The 13,638-nt window shown below is 40.4% G+C and overlaps 2 protein-coding genes and 1 non-coding gene across 3 annotated transcripts; 1 reads left to right on the plus strand and 2 right to left on the minus strand.

Annotated features, from left to right (window-relative positions):
* Positions 1-1,442: 1,442 nt before the first annotated feature.
* Positions 1,443-7,778, minus strand: LOC133740641 (probable CoA ligase CCL6). Its single transcript, XM_062168582.1, has 19 exons — positions 7,401-7,778; positions 6,895-6,958; positions 6,697-6,786; positions 6,449-6,505; positions 6,212-6,260; positions 5,713-5,789; positions 5,408-5,447; positions 5,225-5,319; positions 4,954-5,118; positions 3,924-4,034; positions 3,711-3,798; positions 3,555-3,621; positions 3,403-3,478; positions 3,170-3,287; positions 2,653-2,898; positions 2,390-2,529; positions 2,017-2,199; positions 1,822-1,941; positions 1,443-1,730 (listed from the first exon to the last, which is right to left on the minus strand). The coding sequence occupies exons 1-19, from the start codon at positions 7,544-7,546 to the stop codon at positions 1,683-1,685; spliced, it is 1,980 nt and encodes a 659-aa protein (XP_062024566.1). The 5' UTR covers positions 7,547-7,778; the 3' UTR covers positions 1,443-1,682.
* On the plus strand, positions 7,100-7,173 carry TRNAI-AAU (transfer RNA isoleucine (anticodon AAU)). Its single transcript has one exon. It is a non-coding gene; the product is annotated as a tRNA-Ile (tRNA).
* A 3,104-nt stretch (positions 7,779-10,882) lies between the features above and the next one.
* LOC133740653 (RING-H2 finger protein ATL65) lies at positions 10,883-12,997 on the minus strand. Its single transcript, XM_062168591.1, has one exon. The coding sequence runs from the start codon at positions 12,961-12,963 to the stop codon at positions 11,737-11,739; it is 1,227 nt and encodes a 408-aa protein (XP_062024575.1). The 5' UTR covers positions 12,964-12,997; the 3' UTR covers positions 10,883-11,736.
* Between the last annotated feature and the right edge of the window lie 641 nt (positions 12,998-13,638).

Below are 13,638 nucleotides of genomic sequence, written 5' to 3' on the forward strand. Positions count from 1 at the left end.
GTAAGACAAATTTGGATGCTGTGACAATGGGATTGTGTCCTGTGAAACCTATGAAGGAAGTCTACAAAAAAAAGGCCGGGAAGGCCAAAGGGGGCAAAGAATAAGGCCAAGGAGCTTAAGGTCGTGCATGCTTCCCCTATGAAAAAGTCACCGGCAAAGAAGGTCAAGACTCCTAGGAAGGAGGAGAAATTGGTGAATGGTTTACCGGAATTCACCGTGGTGGAAGCAGTTCATGGTTCCGACCCATCAAAGGGTAAGGAGCCACTAGTTGTTTGATAGGTTGATCCTAGTTCCTATTGTCTATGCTGGTAGAGATACCTCTATGAGTCTTGTGGAAGTACTTAGTTGCTAGCGTACCACAATTGCGTGCTCGGCGTGTGTGACTAGGTAGAATAGATTGCCTGCAAGGCGAGGTGTTTGTATTTGGTATAGGCTACTCAGAGCATAAGTGTCTTATTGGAGTAGTCTTTGTACTATTTCTTAATCTATGAACGGAGCATACTATTGGTATGTCTCAAATTTGATCAAAAAAAAAAAAAAAAAATTGTTGATTACTTATGCCACAGTTAGACCTGTAAATGGACCGGATTTGGATCGGATCGACCTAAATCCAAATCCGTTTACTTAAAAAAAAATTCGATCCAAACCCGCTCCGTTAACCCGGCGGATCATTGATAGCTCGATCCAAATCCGTATCCGCCGGATTAACGGATACCCGATCCGCTAATCCGACCCGTTTATAATTTTAAAATTTTAAATAGTAATATTAAATTTATATCATGATACCTCATAAGATATTAATAAAATATTAAAACAACATGAAAAGTATCACCAAAAGTAGAATTACATTATCAAAATTCTTAATGCTTCTTGGAATCTTGGGTGATGGACTGTTCCTTAGATTTTTGCAAAAAAATTGTATTAAAAATTCTTCATGTTTTATATTTTATATTTAAAAAAAATATATATTAATAAAAAATAATATTTTATTATTACGAAAACGGGCCGGATCATTAACGGATCGGATCGACCTAAATCCGTATTAGATCCGTTAAATAAACGGGTTAACAGATTCGGATCCTTAACGGATCAATGGATCAAAATTTTCGATCCAAACCCGTCTAATAGCCACGAATCTGGAGCGGGTCCGGATCAAAATCCGGTCCATTTACAGGTCTAGCCACAGTTTTAGAAAATTGAGTTCACTCCTGCATATTGGTTAAAGCGACATATTTATGCAACTCTAACTCCTCGATTGTCGAGTCTTTTATTAATTTTGACTTGAGTTTTGGAAGTTGTTCCTCAAACAAAAGAAGAGAGAGAGAGAAAGCCAGTTGGCCTTTCAAGTTTCAACTGAATTTTTTTTTTTTTTTGATGACAACCGATCAACTGAATGTTGCACCTCCTCGTTAAATGCAAGCACGACATTTGGGGCCGACACAAATTCTAGAATAAACATGAAATATTTTATCTTGGATGAAAGAATAAATATGAAAATTTCATATAATCTTTACTAATTTATACACAAACTTGGAACAAGGTCAATATGGGTAAATCCCGGCTAGATATGTTATTCTTTTACAGTCATATGTAGTTTTTCATCAACAAAAGATCAGGCAATCGAAATTTTGGGAAAGTGATGTAGCTATAGATTTATCCAATAGTTGCTTGCAGCTCTGTTCTTATACTTTTCCACCCTTTGCTTCACTATAAAGTTTTTCAACTTGATCCTGCAGATGATATAATTCAACATACATATTTAGGATTAACTTATCAACGTTCCAACCTTTTCTTATCTAAATAGAAAATCATAAATCATACCTTGTAATATTTGAGTAATTGCGGTCTTTTCAGTTTGAAAGTTGGAGTCATGAGATCCCTCTCTATATCAAAGGGGTTTGGTTCCAAATGAACTGCTTTTAACAACTCAAACCCTCGAAGCTGCAATAAAAATGCCTTGCAAGTCAGATGAATAAACTTAAGCAACATAACATGAAACAGGGATGGAGCACATACTTGCTGTTTCTGACCCATACTATTGAGCTCATCCAAAATGTATTTTCTTGCCTTCATATTTTGACACAATGATTTGTAGTCATCAGTCAAATGATGCTCAGCTGCCCAGTCCTCCAAGGCCTTTCTCTCGGGAACAACCACAGCAACAAGAAATGACTCGAAGCTGTTCCCATAAACCCAAATCTGCCGACCAGATGAAAGTTAAGATGTTAAGATATCCGTCTGTAACTTCAGAAAACATGAAAGAAGGGTGGAGGACACTAGCACAAAATTCAAATGTAGCACAAAGACGAACACAATCTCATTTATTGATGAAATAAAGGTAAGTCCTGTCATTCATCATACAAGTAGAATACAGAAGTTAGCGACATACTGATGTGATAATGGGGCATTGCAAGTATATGCTTTCAATGCTTTCCACAGCAACATATTCACCTTGAGACAGTTTAAATATGTTCTTTTTCCTGTCTATAACTTTCATTGCTCCATTAGGCTGCCATTCTCCAATATCACCTGTGATCCATCCACTCAAAATTAATCATCAACAAAAATTTTGAAGGCTCCATCTTGAAAAGAAACCAAAAGATTGAGCATCAACCAAGAAAGTACTTCATTTCTAGTTTTGTAGACATTTACCTGTATGGAACCACCCATCAATAAGGACTTCTTCAGTGAGATCTTGTCGCTTGTGGTAACCAGAAAACAAGGTTTTTCCTCTTAGGCAAATCTCTCCACGTGGCACACTAGAAAGTGCATCATATCCCAGTTCTGGGACCGACTCAAGCCGTGCTTCAATAGTTGTCAAGGGGACACCCACAGTCCCAATCATAGGATAAACATTGCCAATGGACGTAAAACAGCCACCACAGCTTTCAGTAAGGCCTACAATATTTAACAAACTGATGAACTCTAGTTCTCTTCATTTCATATATATCTGCTTCTGATGTGTTGTCATAGCTGATTTAGAAAATTAAGGTTATTTGAATGAGTACAATAGCATCCATACTCGACATCTCAAAGGTCAAACACATATATCACGAATTAAGGTAAGAAAGCACAGTGAGTTGAATACTTATGCTCGTATAATTTCCTGAATCTTCACTATGATTTAACTGATTATATGTTATATTCATTATGATACAGTCAACCATACCATATCCTTGTGATAAAGTGCTGCAGCTGGTGACCCTCAAAAATTCCTCCACATGCCTGGGCAAAGGCGCAGCACCAGACAACATTATACGAACTCGTCCTCCTAATGCTTGTTTTATCTATCACAAGTGACACAGTTTGTTAGAATGTAACGCAAAAAATAGAAGTGATGCGTTGTTCGAATGTAAAACCAGATATTTCAAGAATTAAAATGTGAAGGATAGAATGACTGACCTTGTCAAATACAAGCTTGTCCAAGAGAGGTGCCGCTTTTTCTTGTGGTAAACCCTTCTCCAGATTTGACAATTTGCTGCCATACATATATTAATTAGTTTATGGTAGGAATACAAATCCAAACAAAAAAAGGAGGTCTTAGTGAGACGTACTAGTTATATGCATACTGGAAAAGGGTCTTCCTCAGCACACCACCAGATAAAACTTTACTAGCAATACCTTCGGAAACAGTATTTAAGCCAAATATTAACAACAAAGAAATTCAAGGACATACATCTATACAGTTCAAATTGATGAATCTGTTTTACCAGTGTATATACGATCATAAACTCGAGGAACCCCACAAAACATAGTAGGCTTTAGTTCCTGAAGGTCGTCCAGTAAAAACCTGACATCCTGCAAGTCCAACGGCAGTCACATTGGACAGATGTTGAAGTTGGCAAGTAAGGAAGAGAATACAAATCAAGTTTAATAAGGAAACTAAAGAAAAAGAATATAGCAAGAATGACACATATACTTACGCCTCGCCAGAAGCCTATTGAAGATCCCTTGTAGATGCAATAGCTCTCGATTATTTGGTCATATATATGGGCCAACGGGAGAAACGAAAAATATGAATCTTCTTCCGTACACTGTAATAGAATTTATTTTATGTCAATAGTCAATATTATTGCCATCAGGGAAATGTCAAATTGTTAATTGAGTTCAGTAACTAAACTTCATAAAAAATATAATCCTTAACCATCTATTGGTAATACTTCAACAGAGTTACTTTGGAAAAATATGAACTATAAAATAAATCTGCAAATAAGCACCTTTCAGAGGATGACTTTACTCAAAATTGTATTAGTACCCTTAGTTTAATTAGTTGGTAGAAAATCTGTATTTTGATGGCGAACCACAAAGCTTTCAGCATAATTTGATTGAATATGGATCCAACTTCTGTCAAAATGAAATTTCCCCTAGTTGAGGGTTACGGTACAACCCCCAACTTTTATCAATCATGTCTTGGCAATAGCAACACATCTTGAAGATGTTACAATAAACTATAACTGCTCACTAAATTGGATTGCATCTACATGATTTAAACTTTTGTCTGTATAAATAGCATTTTAAAATAGGCACCACATATATGTATGGAAACAGAATAAGAATCACAATTTTCATTTACGAATGAGGAAATAATTTCATATTGATAATGCTACAAAATCCAAAACAAAAATGACCTTTTATTGGCCTTTTCAGTGACAAAACTACTAAATCTCTATGACCAAAACATGTTCTCTGCAAGTTTATTTGCCTCTGACATATAAATGAGGTCCATTTATGCTTCAGAACTGTGCAATAGACCAAACATAGGTACTGGAGCTGTGAAAATTAATCACCAGATTGCGCCCCAAACAACTCAAGACAAGTTACAGGAGCTATTCTGCCTCTCGTTTTTTTATTTTTTTTAGAGAGAGGCAGAATAAGCATTAATTCAGAAACATCAAGCTAGAATATGTTAAAAAGCTAGAAAATTGAAGATGTTAACTGTGTTAAGTTATTTACCACTCTATCTGTTAGGAAAAGTATATGGTCTGTTGCCAACACTTCTGACATTAATGCCGCATTAGTAATGATTACGCCTTTTGGTTCTCCAGTCGTTCCACTTGTATACATTATTGTGCAAACAGCAGTCCTCTGTTTTTGAGGTAGTTCATAATCTGAATTTCCCTGAGAAAATGAAAGATAATAGATGATTTTATATTGTTGAAAGTTCATGGCCAATCCTTTACTGAAAAAGAAGAACTTAACTGAGAAACCAGTGTTAAGAAGTTACCAACTGAAAGAATTCCTCCCACGAAAAGCAAGATACCCCCAGTTCTTCTGCTTCCTTCTTTTGAGTGCTAGAAACATTCGTGAAGCTGACAATTGCTGAACAACGCAGATGTATACCTTAGATATAATCCTAACAACTTGGACCTCAAATTTGAAGTATTTAAGGAAATAGTATATGACCTACTTTTTAAATGCGTAGAACAGTTTGGAAGGCATGATATAATCTGCAGAAAGAATTACCACGTAAGGATCTTAGAAAGCAAGAAAAGGAGAGGGAAATAAATCTTATATAAACGGAGTGCACATTAGGAAAGGAACTAAGATTAACCATAAAGTATACAAGACAAGGTGGCCTTTGTAACTATATCATGTTTACAACAAAATTGGATTATGAATGTTCTAGTACCGAAATATAAGACACTAGTGGCTTCAAAGTTCAAACATATATCTAGTTATGATAATGAGATAATAGTTTGGAAAATAACTCACAGCAGGGATCTTGTTCTCTTGAACAAAAGCTATTGAAACTTCAGCATGGTTGATGATGAACTCAACTGCATTAGCACCTGCAACATAAACCATGACATGTCAATCAAATAAATTTCAAGGGAAACTGAAAATTCACCTTCCAATTTTCTCCCTAGACCCCCCACAACTTTTTTCCCAAAACTTGCCCTTATACCTGTAGAATTTTAAAAACTGTTTGGCATGTTTGGTGGTTGGCTACTAAACTTTTGTTGTGGCTTGCTAGCAAACACTTGGTACTGTCCAGTAGTTTCCAACAGAACCCTTATGTTGTTGTGAAGAGTCCGATAGACAACTACCAAGCATTCAGTAGCCAGCCACTGAACACAGCTCAATCCAGATTTACAAACGAAGGTGAAGTGGTAGATTTTGAAAAGGAAAAAGTTAACACAATTTAGAATTTCCCTTCAATTAATCAAACTCAACCACCATTAGAATTCTTGAAAAAGAAAAGGAAGCATACCGAGGGTGTCATAAAGTGGAACGTATGTAATGGCATGGCTGTTACAGGCCTGTAATACAAGAAAACACAAGAATAAGGCTAAAAAGTCGCAATCTTTCTAGTAAGATTCAGTCCCCAATATCAGTTTCAGTTGTTCAATATCAGATTCACAAAAATGGACTCTCAACAGTCAACATAGCATTTCTTCATTCCAGTGTCTTGCAATATATGCACATATATGAATTACAGTATTAATACCTCCATTGCAATAATCCATTGGGAGCAATTTGATCCATATATACCACAACGATCTCCCTGCAAACATTGAAACATATAAAAAAGCAATCTTTTTTCCATTTCACAGTTACTATTCTCACTACCATTATTATACGTCAACTCTATAACACATACACCTACTTTACCAAGAACACATTTTTCTTCCATAAAAATGTTACACACACACACACACAAATACATAAATTCATAAGTGGAGAGGTGGGACTTACAGGATTGACACCACGGCTTCTGATGGCTGAACCCATACGAATGGCTGCATCATAGACCTCTTGATATGTACTCCACACATATGGACCCGCCTGTCATTTTGTATTAAACAAAATTGGCATTAGTATTTCCTATTAACAAAATTGAGCTCCTGGGTTTCAATGGGTTGCTGCCATTGCTCAAATGGAAATGGAAGGTACCTTCTTCTCGTTGACTTGGCGTTGACCAAGCATTCGACCGCTTGGGTTCCTCTTAGCAGAGTCACTGCCAGTGAAAACAGAGTTTCAACCATCATTTCATACTAACAATTTGAATCCAATCAGACCGGTGAGCCTTTTTGAGTGCTCATATCCCCCTACCATATTTCTTTTGAGATCATATCAATTCTTATCCAACTTATCAACTGGCCTATTAGCTCAGCTGGTTAGAGCGTCGTGCTAATAACGCGAAGGTCACAGGTTCGAGACCTGTATGGGCCATTTTTCATTTAAGCTTTTTTTCCTTTTTTCGATTTTTACCCTTTTCGTTTCTTATTCTAATTCTTCCAACTAACATTATAAAAAATATGAAATGCTATGATTCTTCTTTGAATCATTGCATGCATAATTTCCCGAGAAATAAACACATTAGGATTCACAATACATGTGACACTCGATTTAAACGTACATGATCAATCCCATAACACACAAGAACAGATGTCAGATACCTGAGGAACTGCCACGGTGACTCCAACCCCTCCGGCAACTCCAGCAGCCCATCTTTAGCATAAATGCTCCGATACACCGGCCCCGCCGACGGCCTCCCATCAGCGGCCGGCCTCGCCTCCTCCACCTTCACCGCAAACTGATCCATCTACCCTAAATTTTGATGAAACCACCACCCACCAAGCTAAAACTCAAAGATTCCGAAACAAGCTGGGTCTGATTGATACAGACTTCAAAACAAGTATAACATGAAGATGGAGCTAGCTAGCAAGCAACTTGGTGAAGAATGAAGATAACCATAAACAGAAAGAGAGGTGGGGGAGGCTTGCTTCAGCTGAGGGCAATAAATTGTGGGTATTGCTTTGGGGAAAGATAAAATATCTGTCTGATCAACCAATTTATAGCGGCGTTTATGAGGTTTTTGATGAAGCTAGCTGGATACATATGCATGTTAGGAAAATACAGGTGGGAAAATATAACTGTTTGTAGTACTGCATTTAATGGTAGATGAGTTTGGTGAAGTTGCTGAGCTAGCTCTTGGACTACTTTTGTTTAGTTTCTAATTACTACTATTGAACTTAATAGTGAAAGCCTTAAAACTATGTTGATGATGAGGGGGACATTAAGATTAACAGGTTTTTGGGTCCATTTGGTTTGATTTGGTGACATGGGTTTTCTTTTCTACAATTCTACATAGCATAAATAGAATGATTCTCTTATTTTTTTGGAAATAATTGATTAAGCAATCTAATAGGGTGATTGCATGCAGGCATGATTGTGATGGTGATACATGGTGATGCCATGTGGAGCATTAAGTGCATGCGTGATATATCCACGTCCAGCTAAGAGCAAGTTCACCCGTAGTCAAGAAAAGGCAAAGTCGAGAAGTCAAGAATTCGACCAGTCAAGTTACTATTCACTGCCACTGGACATGGGTTTCCACCCTTTTTTTTTCTTGACCGGTCAAGACTGTTCATTATTATATTTTTTAACTGTTCATTGAAAATCGACTTTTTACACATACATAATTTGGGAATACTTCCTTCATGAAAGTTATAGAGATCGTCGATACGAGTTCGTGCATATGTGGAATGCAAAAATCGGAGTTCGTATGAATTAGTTATAAATTTTTGAAAATTTAAAAATTTTCTATAAATAGCAAAAATCGGAGTTCGTATTGGGTCATTACCGTTGGATCACTGTTTCAATTGAAACCAACGGCCCAGATTAAAGGACCGTTGGAGTCAAAATCACTTAAGAAGCCAACGGTGAGGAGACAAGTGTCCTGCCGCCCACTCAATGTCGCTACGCGACAAAATCCTGCTGCAGGTCGGCCACGTGGCGCTTCTGGATTGGTCCGTGTCTTCCACCCTTGGATTAAACCGCGTCTGTCTCTTTCCTCATCTTCCTGATGTCACCCACGTTCTCCTGTCCTGCAGTGCTGGCAGCTCCATGACTTTGGGCAAGAAAAAAGTCATGGCCTTGCCCTTGGTCATGCAAAGCCAACTCTTGGCTGGGGAAGCTTGGGCCGGTGGAAGCTGAAAATAGCTTTAGCTGGGCAACACATCATCATTTCTAAGTCCATGCCCGGTCAAGTGCAAACCGCTGCACTTGCTCTAAGTGTACATTGTTATGCATATACAACAAGACCAAGTAGTGTACTAGGAGCAAGAAATGGGGATATTCTAATTATGTATACTTGATCAACAAAGATCGTTTCTAACATTTTTATAACTAAGATTTGCAGTGCTTGATAACATTGTTTCAACATTAAATTATATTAAATTTGAGTGATGATTTTAACTCACCGTACTGTCATATATTTTCCATTTACATATACTCATTTTAACAATATATTACAAGTGGTAAAATGAAGTGTCAGAATTACTCTCATTAAGTTTAATAATTCGGGAACCGGATCCTAAAGATAGAGTAAGTTTAATATAACAAATTTGGCTCAAATTTACATATCATCCTTGCGGCCTAATCAATCTTCTCTCTCTCTCGTTCTAATATTATATGGAGTGTATGGGACAGAGGAAGTACAATTTCTATTACATGAGTCGGGACATTTGGAAAACCAGTCCAACTCTAGCATAAATTTCCCTTGGAAGAAGTCAAATTTGAACATAAATATTCGTTTGCGGAAAGATAAACAATATAAAAGAAAATAGGAAGAAAAAAAGAATGCAAAACTCTATTGATGAGTTACTATTCGGGCAATCCTACGATGGCTTATCCACTGAAACAAGCATGAAGCATGCATTGCATGTATGCAGGTGAGGTTAGGTGTGACAAAAAGAACTTAATGCAAAGATTATAGTTGCCCCAAATCTGTGTAGCCCACAAAATTGTTGAACCGATTTTTAGGCTTTCTTAATTGGCATGGGTACTCAATCCAACTAAATGTCACACTGTGTTTGACATTTGGTTCTAGACTTAAAGTACTGGTATCTAATGGGTGGCCCACGGATCTAACACCATGTTAGTCACAATCTGAAGCTTCTTCAACATAAGAAATGAGAAAGTCACCTTCAGCTACCAACCTACTGAAACCAAAGAAGGAGCCCATGTACCAATAGGTTTTCGATTATCAACTACATGGATGATCCATGCAGACCGTTCTTTTGGTCTTAGATACCCAAAAAAGTGGATTGTGCACCTCACCTTGTTGCGTCACTTAGTGTGAAGAAGACGTGCCCGGATGTTTGGATTGACCGACCGACGTCCTCCCTGATCCACATACTTTCACGCGATGAGTTGCCATGTCCTCCGCCGGAAATTTCTGTGGTTCTGAATTCATAGGCGTTCTGTTTTTTTTTTTTTTTTTGAATAAAGGCGTTCTGTTTTCTTCTTGCTGTTTCTTTTCTTCTTCGACGTACTGTATCTTTTAATTAAGCTTTGGTTAGTTTGTGCCTTTTTTCTCTTTGGTTTGGGCTTATCTAGTCTTCCCTCTCTTTTGGGTTTGTGACTACGAAAGCTATGTTTCTGTTGCTAGGCCTGTTTTCAGGCATGGCTGGTTGTGCCTTTTTCTGGCCTTTGTTTGAATGTTTTTCACGACCAAAAAAAAAAACTACATGGATGATAAAGAAAATTCCTTTACAAGGCTGGGAAAGCAATTCTAGTGATCAAGGTGGTTGCAGACTCGATTCCATATATGTAACCCTATGTGCATTTTTGGACTGAAAGGGTGGCTAAATTTTGTGATGGAGATAAATGGGATACATACATACGTGCTAATGGGAGGTGCAAGTGGATTTGGATTCTGAGATTTAGAAGTGTTCAATCAAGCGTTATATTCGCTAAAATGGTACATAACTACATATGACGAGTAAATAAAATATGCGTAGTGAAGCAATGATCAAACAAACTACCAAACTGCAAAAGCAGCCTATCCTTGAGCAATACACTGGCCTCAGAGAACTAGAGAACTATAGCAATATAATCACTACTGACCAACAAGAGCTGCGGTACATTCTTGATCTAAAAGAAGAATCGAAAGCGCGATTTATTTACTTCTACAAGATGAAGAGAACAGAAATTGTATACAGTAAAGCGTAGTTGAGCTTGATCCATATATGCCAACACAAAAAAATTGCCCCAATTAACCTCTTCAAAGAAATGAAAACTCATTATCTCAATAGAATTACACGTAATCCTTCCCTCCCGAAAAATGAAGCACGACTCTCCATCATCACACAATTGTAACCCAAAAAGAACCCCCACAAAACCCACTTTCGCATTGACCTTTTCCCCCCAATGTGGACACCTGGTCCCAAAGTCAAACAACTGAAACAAGGACAGTGACAATCACTGACTAGCTCTGATCACCACCCTATCTCAAATCCCAGAACCCAAATCCTGAGTCCACCTTTCTTCTTCTTTAATCCACCAAAGCCAGAGTGACACCACCACCCACACCAAGCCCTAAACCCTAAAAACGACTTGTCAGTTTCCCCCACATGAACATTGTCGGTGAAGAAAAATGAGGTAAAGCTCTGCATGAAAAAGCCACCCCAACCTTTTTCTTCTAAACAAATAAATGCCGCCAAAACCCATTTAATTTTCTGCGTTTCGTTTTGTTTTGTGTGCGTTTCACTCCCTCTCTCGTCTATTCTGGGCATTTAATGCCTTCTCATCTCTCCATTAATGACCACACCAGCCTTCTTTAACTCTCCATCATCCCCCCATTAAAACCGACCCCATTTGCTTTAATTCCACCCAGACCCCCATCTCCCACCGTCCGTTTGCTCCCGCTTCCCTCCATCTCCTCCCTCCACGTGTCCCTCCCCCAAATTTTAATTGCGCTCTCTGATGTAACGCACGTTCTTTACCTCCTTATCTTCTGTTAAACCTCTCCGGCGACAACAGCGCCTCGGGGTCGCCGCACCGGAGCCGGCTTGACGAGAACGCCGCCGCGGTCAACGCCGACGACCTCATGAACATAGGGCTCGTCATCGACTTCGTCCGCCGGGAAGAGCCGCCACCGGTGGAGAATCTCGCGCTTGACTCCGACAGCGGGAAGAAGCCCTTTCGCCGGAAGAAAGGCGACTTCATGTTCATGCCTCGGTGGGACCGGAACGAGAAGACTCGCGGCTTCGTCAGCGACCCGAACGGCGACGGCCTCTTGCTCCAGAAGCTTCCGCCTCTCCGGTACCGCCACGGCGACGCCGTCGTCGGCTCCGTCACCATCATCCGCTCCGAAGCGGAGCTCCGCTCGAATCCGAACGAGTAAGACCGCTTGAGGACGAAATCTCCGCCGTTGATTCTGTCCTCCCAGTAATTGACCGTCCTCGGGGGCGATTGCTCCTCCGCGCAGGGAGTTATCTCCGCCGCGGACTCCGCCTCGCGCGGCGGAGTTTCCGCGAGAGGCTCAAGAGCCATGCTGCGGAGGAGCGCGTCGTCGAGGCTCGGCCGGATTCTGGCGGCCATTAAGGGAATGAAGGGAGACTCCGGACGGAATATTCCGGCGCGGCAGAGCGGACAGTTGGCGTGGGACCTGAGCCACATGTCGATGCAGTCGACGTGAAAGGCGTGGGAACAAACCGGAAGCGTCCGGACGTACTCGTCGTCTTCGAACTCGATCAAGCAGACGGCGCAGTCCTTGCTCCGGAGGCCGGTCTTGGCGGTGTAGAGCGACAGCGGTATGGTCTTGATCACCGACTCGTCGAGGCCGTAAGGGGAGAAGACATGGAAGCCGTCAGTGGGGTCGAACGACGAGTCGTAGGGCGGGGAGTCGAGGTCGCCGATGGAGGAGGGGAGGTAGGAGCGGCGGCGACGGCGGCGGCAGTGGCGGGAGAATCGGATGATCGGGGGGATGACGTGGCGGGAGATGAGGCGGGAGTAGGTGACGATTAAGAAGGCGGTGGCGACGACGACGACCATGGCGATGAGCGGCGGGGAGAAGTCGATGGGGAGCTTGGACGGCGGAGATGATAAGGATGATGCATGGAGGGGGGTGGCGTTGGGGTTTGTGAGGATGGTGAGGGGGGTGGAGAATGTTGGGGTGGGGGAAGGTGCAGGGGAAGGGGAAGGGGATGGGGATGGGGACGCGGCGGGAACCATTTTTACGGAGGAGGAATCATGGCGGTGGTTGTGGTGGTGGTGGTGCGGTTGGGGGGTTTAATGGAGAGTGGGGGGGGGGGGGGGGGGGCAGTACTGTAGTATTGTAGAGTCTGTTGGAAGGGGAGGGCTTTGGGGTTGTGTGGGAGGGGTTTAATGCGAATTATGAAATGGTTGACTGTGTGGTCTTGTGACACGTCAGCCTATGATGAATTTAAGGCCGCCAGCTAGCTTTCTTCCACTTGGATTCCCTAGGGGATATTTTACTTGTTTTTTTTTGGATTCCCTTGGGGATATTTTGCTTGTTACGACTTACAACTTAGAGCAAATGCACCTGTAGTCAATAAAATGTAAAGTCAAGAAGTCAAGAATCCGACCAGTCAAGTTATTATTCACTGCCACTGGACAAAGGTTTGCACCCGTTTTTTTTTCCTTGCCCGGTTAATACTGTTCATATATACTGTTCACTGCTTTTTCAGTGTTCATATATACTGTTCACTGCTTTTTCAGTGTTCATATATACTGTTCACTGCTTTTTCAGTGTTCATATATACTGTTCACTACTTTTCACTGTTCACCAGTGGCTTTTACTGTTCGCTTTACTGCTTTGAATTTACTGTTCATCGGAATTTTAAATAAAATATATTTAATGATAATAATGGATAATTGTGTGCTTTG

The sequence above is a fragment of the Rosa rugosa genome, chromosome 3 (genome assembly GCF_958449725.1).
Source record: "Rosa rugosa chromosome 3, drRosRugo1.1, whole genome shotgun sequence".
Taxonomy (NCBI): Eukaryota; Viridiplantae; Streptophyta; class Magnoliopsida; order Rosales; family Rosaceae; genus Rosa; species Rosa rugosa.

Bases quoted from the DNA above. Each gene is read 5' to 3' on its own strand.
- LOC133740641 (XM_062168582.1), bottom strand. From the start codon at position 7,546: ATGGATCAGTTTGCGGTGAAGGTGGAGGAGGCGAGGCCGGCCGCTGAT. The intron at 5,320-5,407 runs GTAGGTCATATA...TGCGTTGTTCAG, and splicing joins CTGTTCTACGCATTTAAAAA to CAATTGTCAGCTTCACGAAT. The intron at 2,200-2,389 runs GTATGTCGCTAA...TCTGGTCGGCAG, and splicing joins AATGCCCCATTATCACATCA to ATTTGGGTTTATGGGAACAG.
- LOC133740653 (XM_062168591.1), bottom strand. From the start codon at position 12,963: ATGGTTCCCGCCGCGTCCCCATCCCCATCCCCTTCCCCTTCCCCTGCA.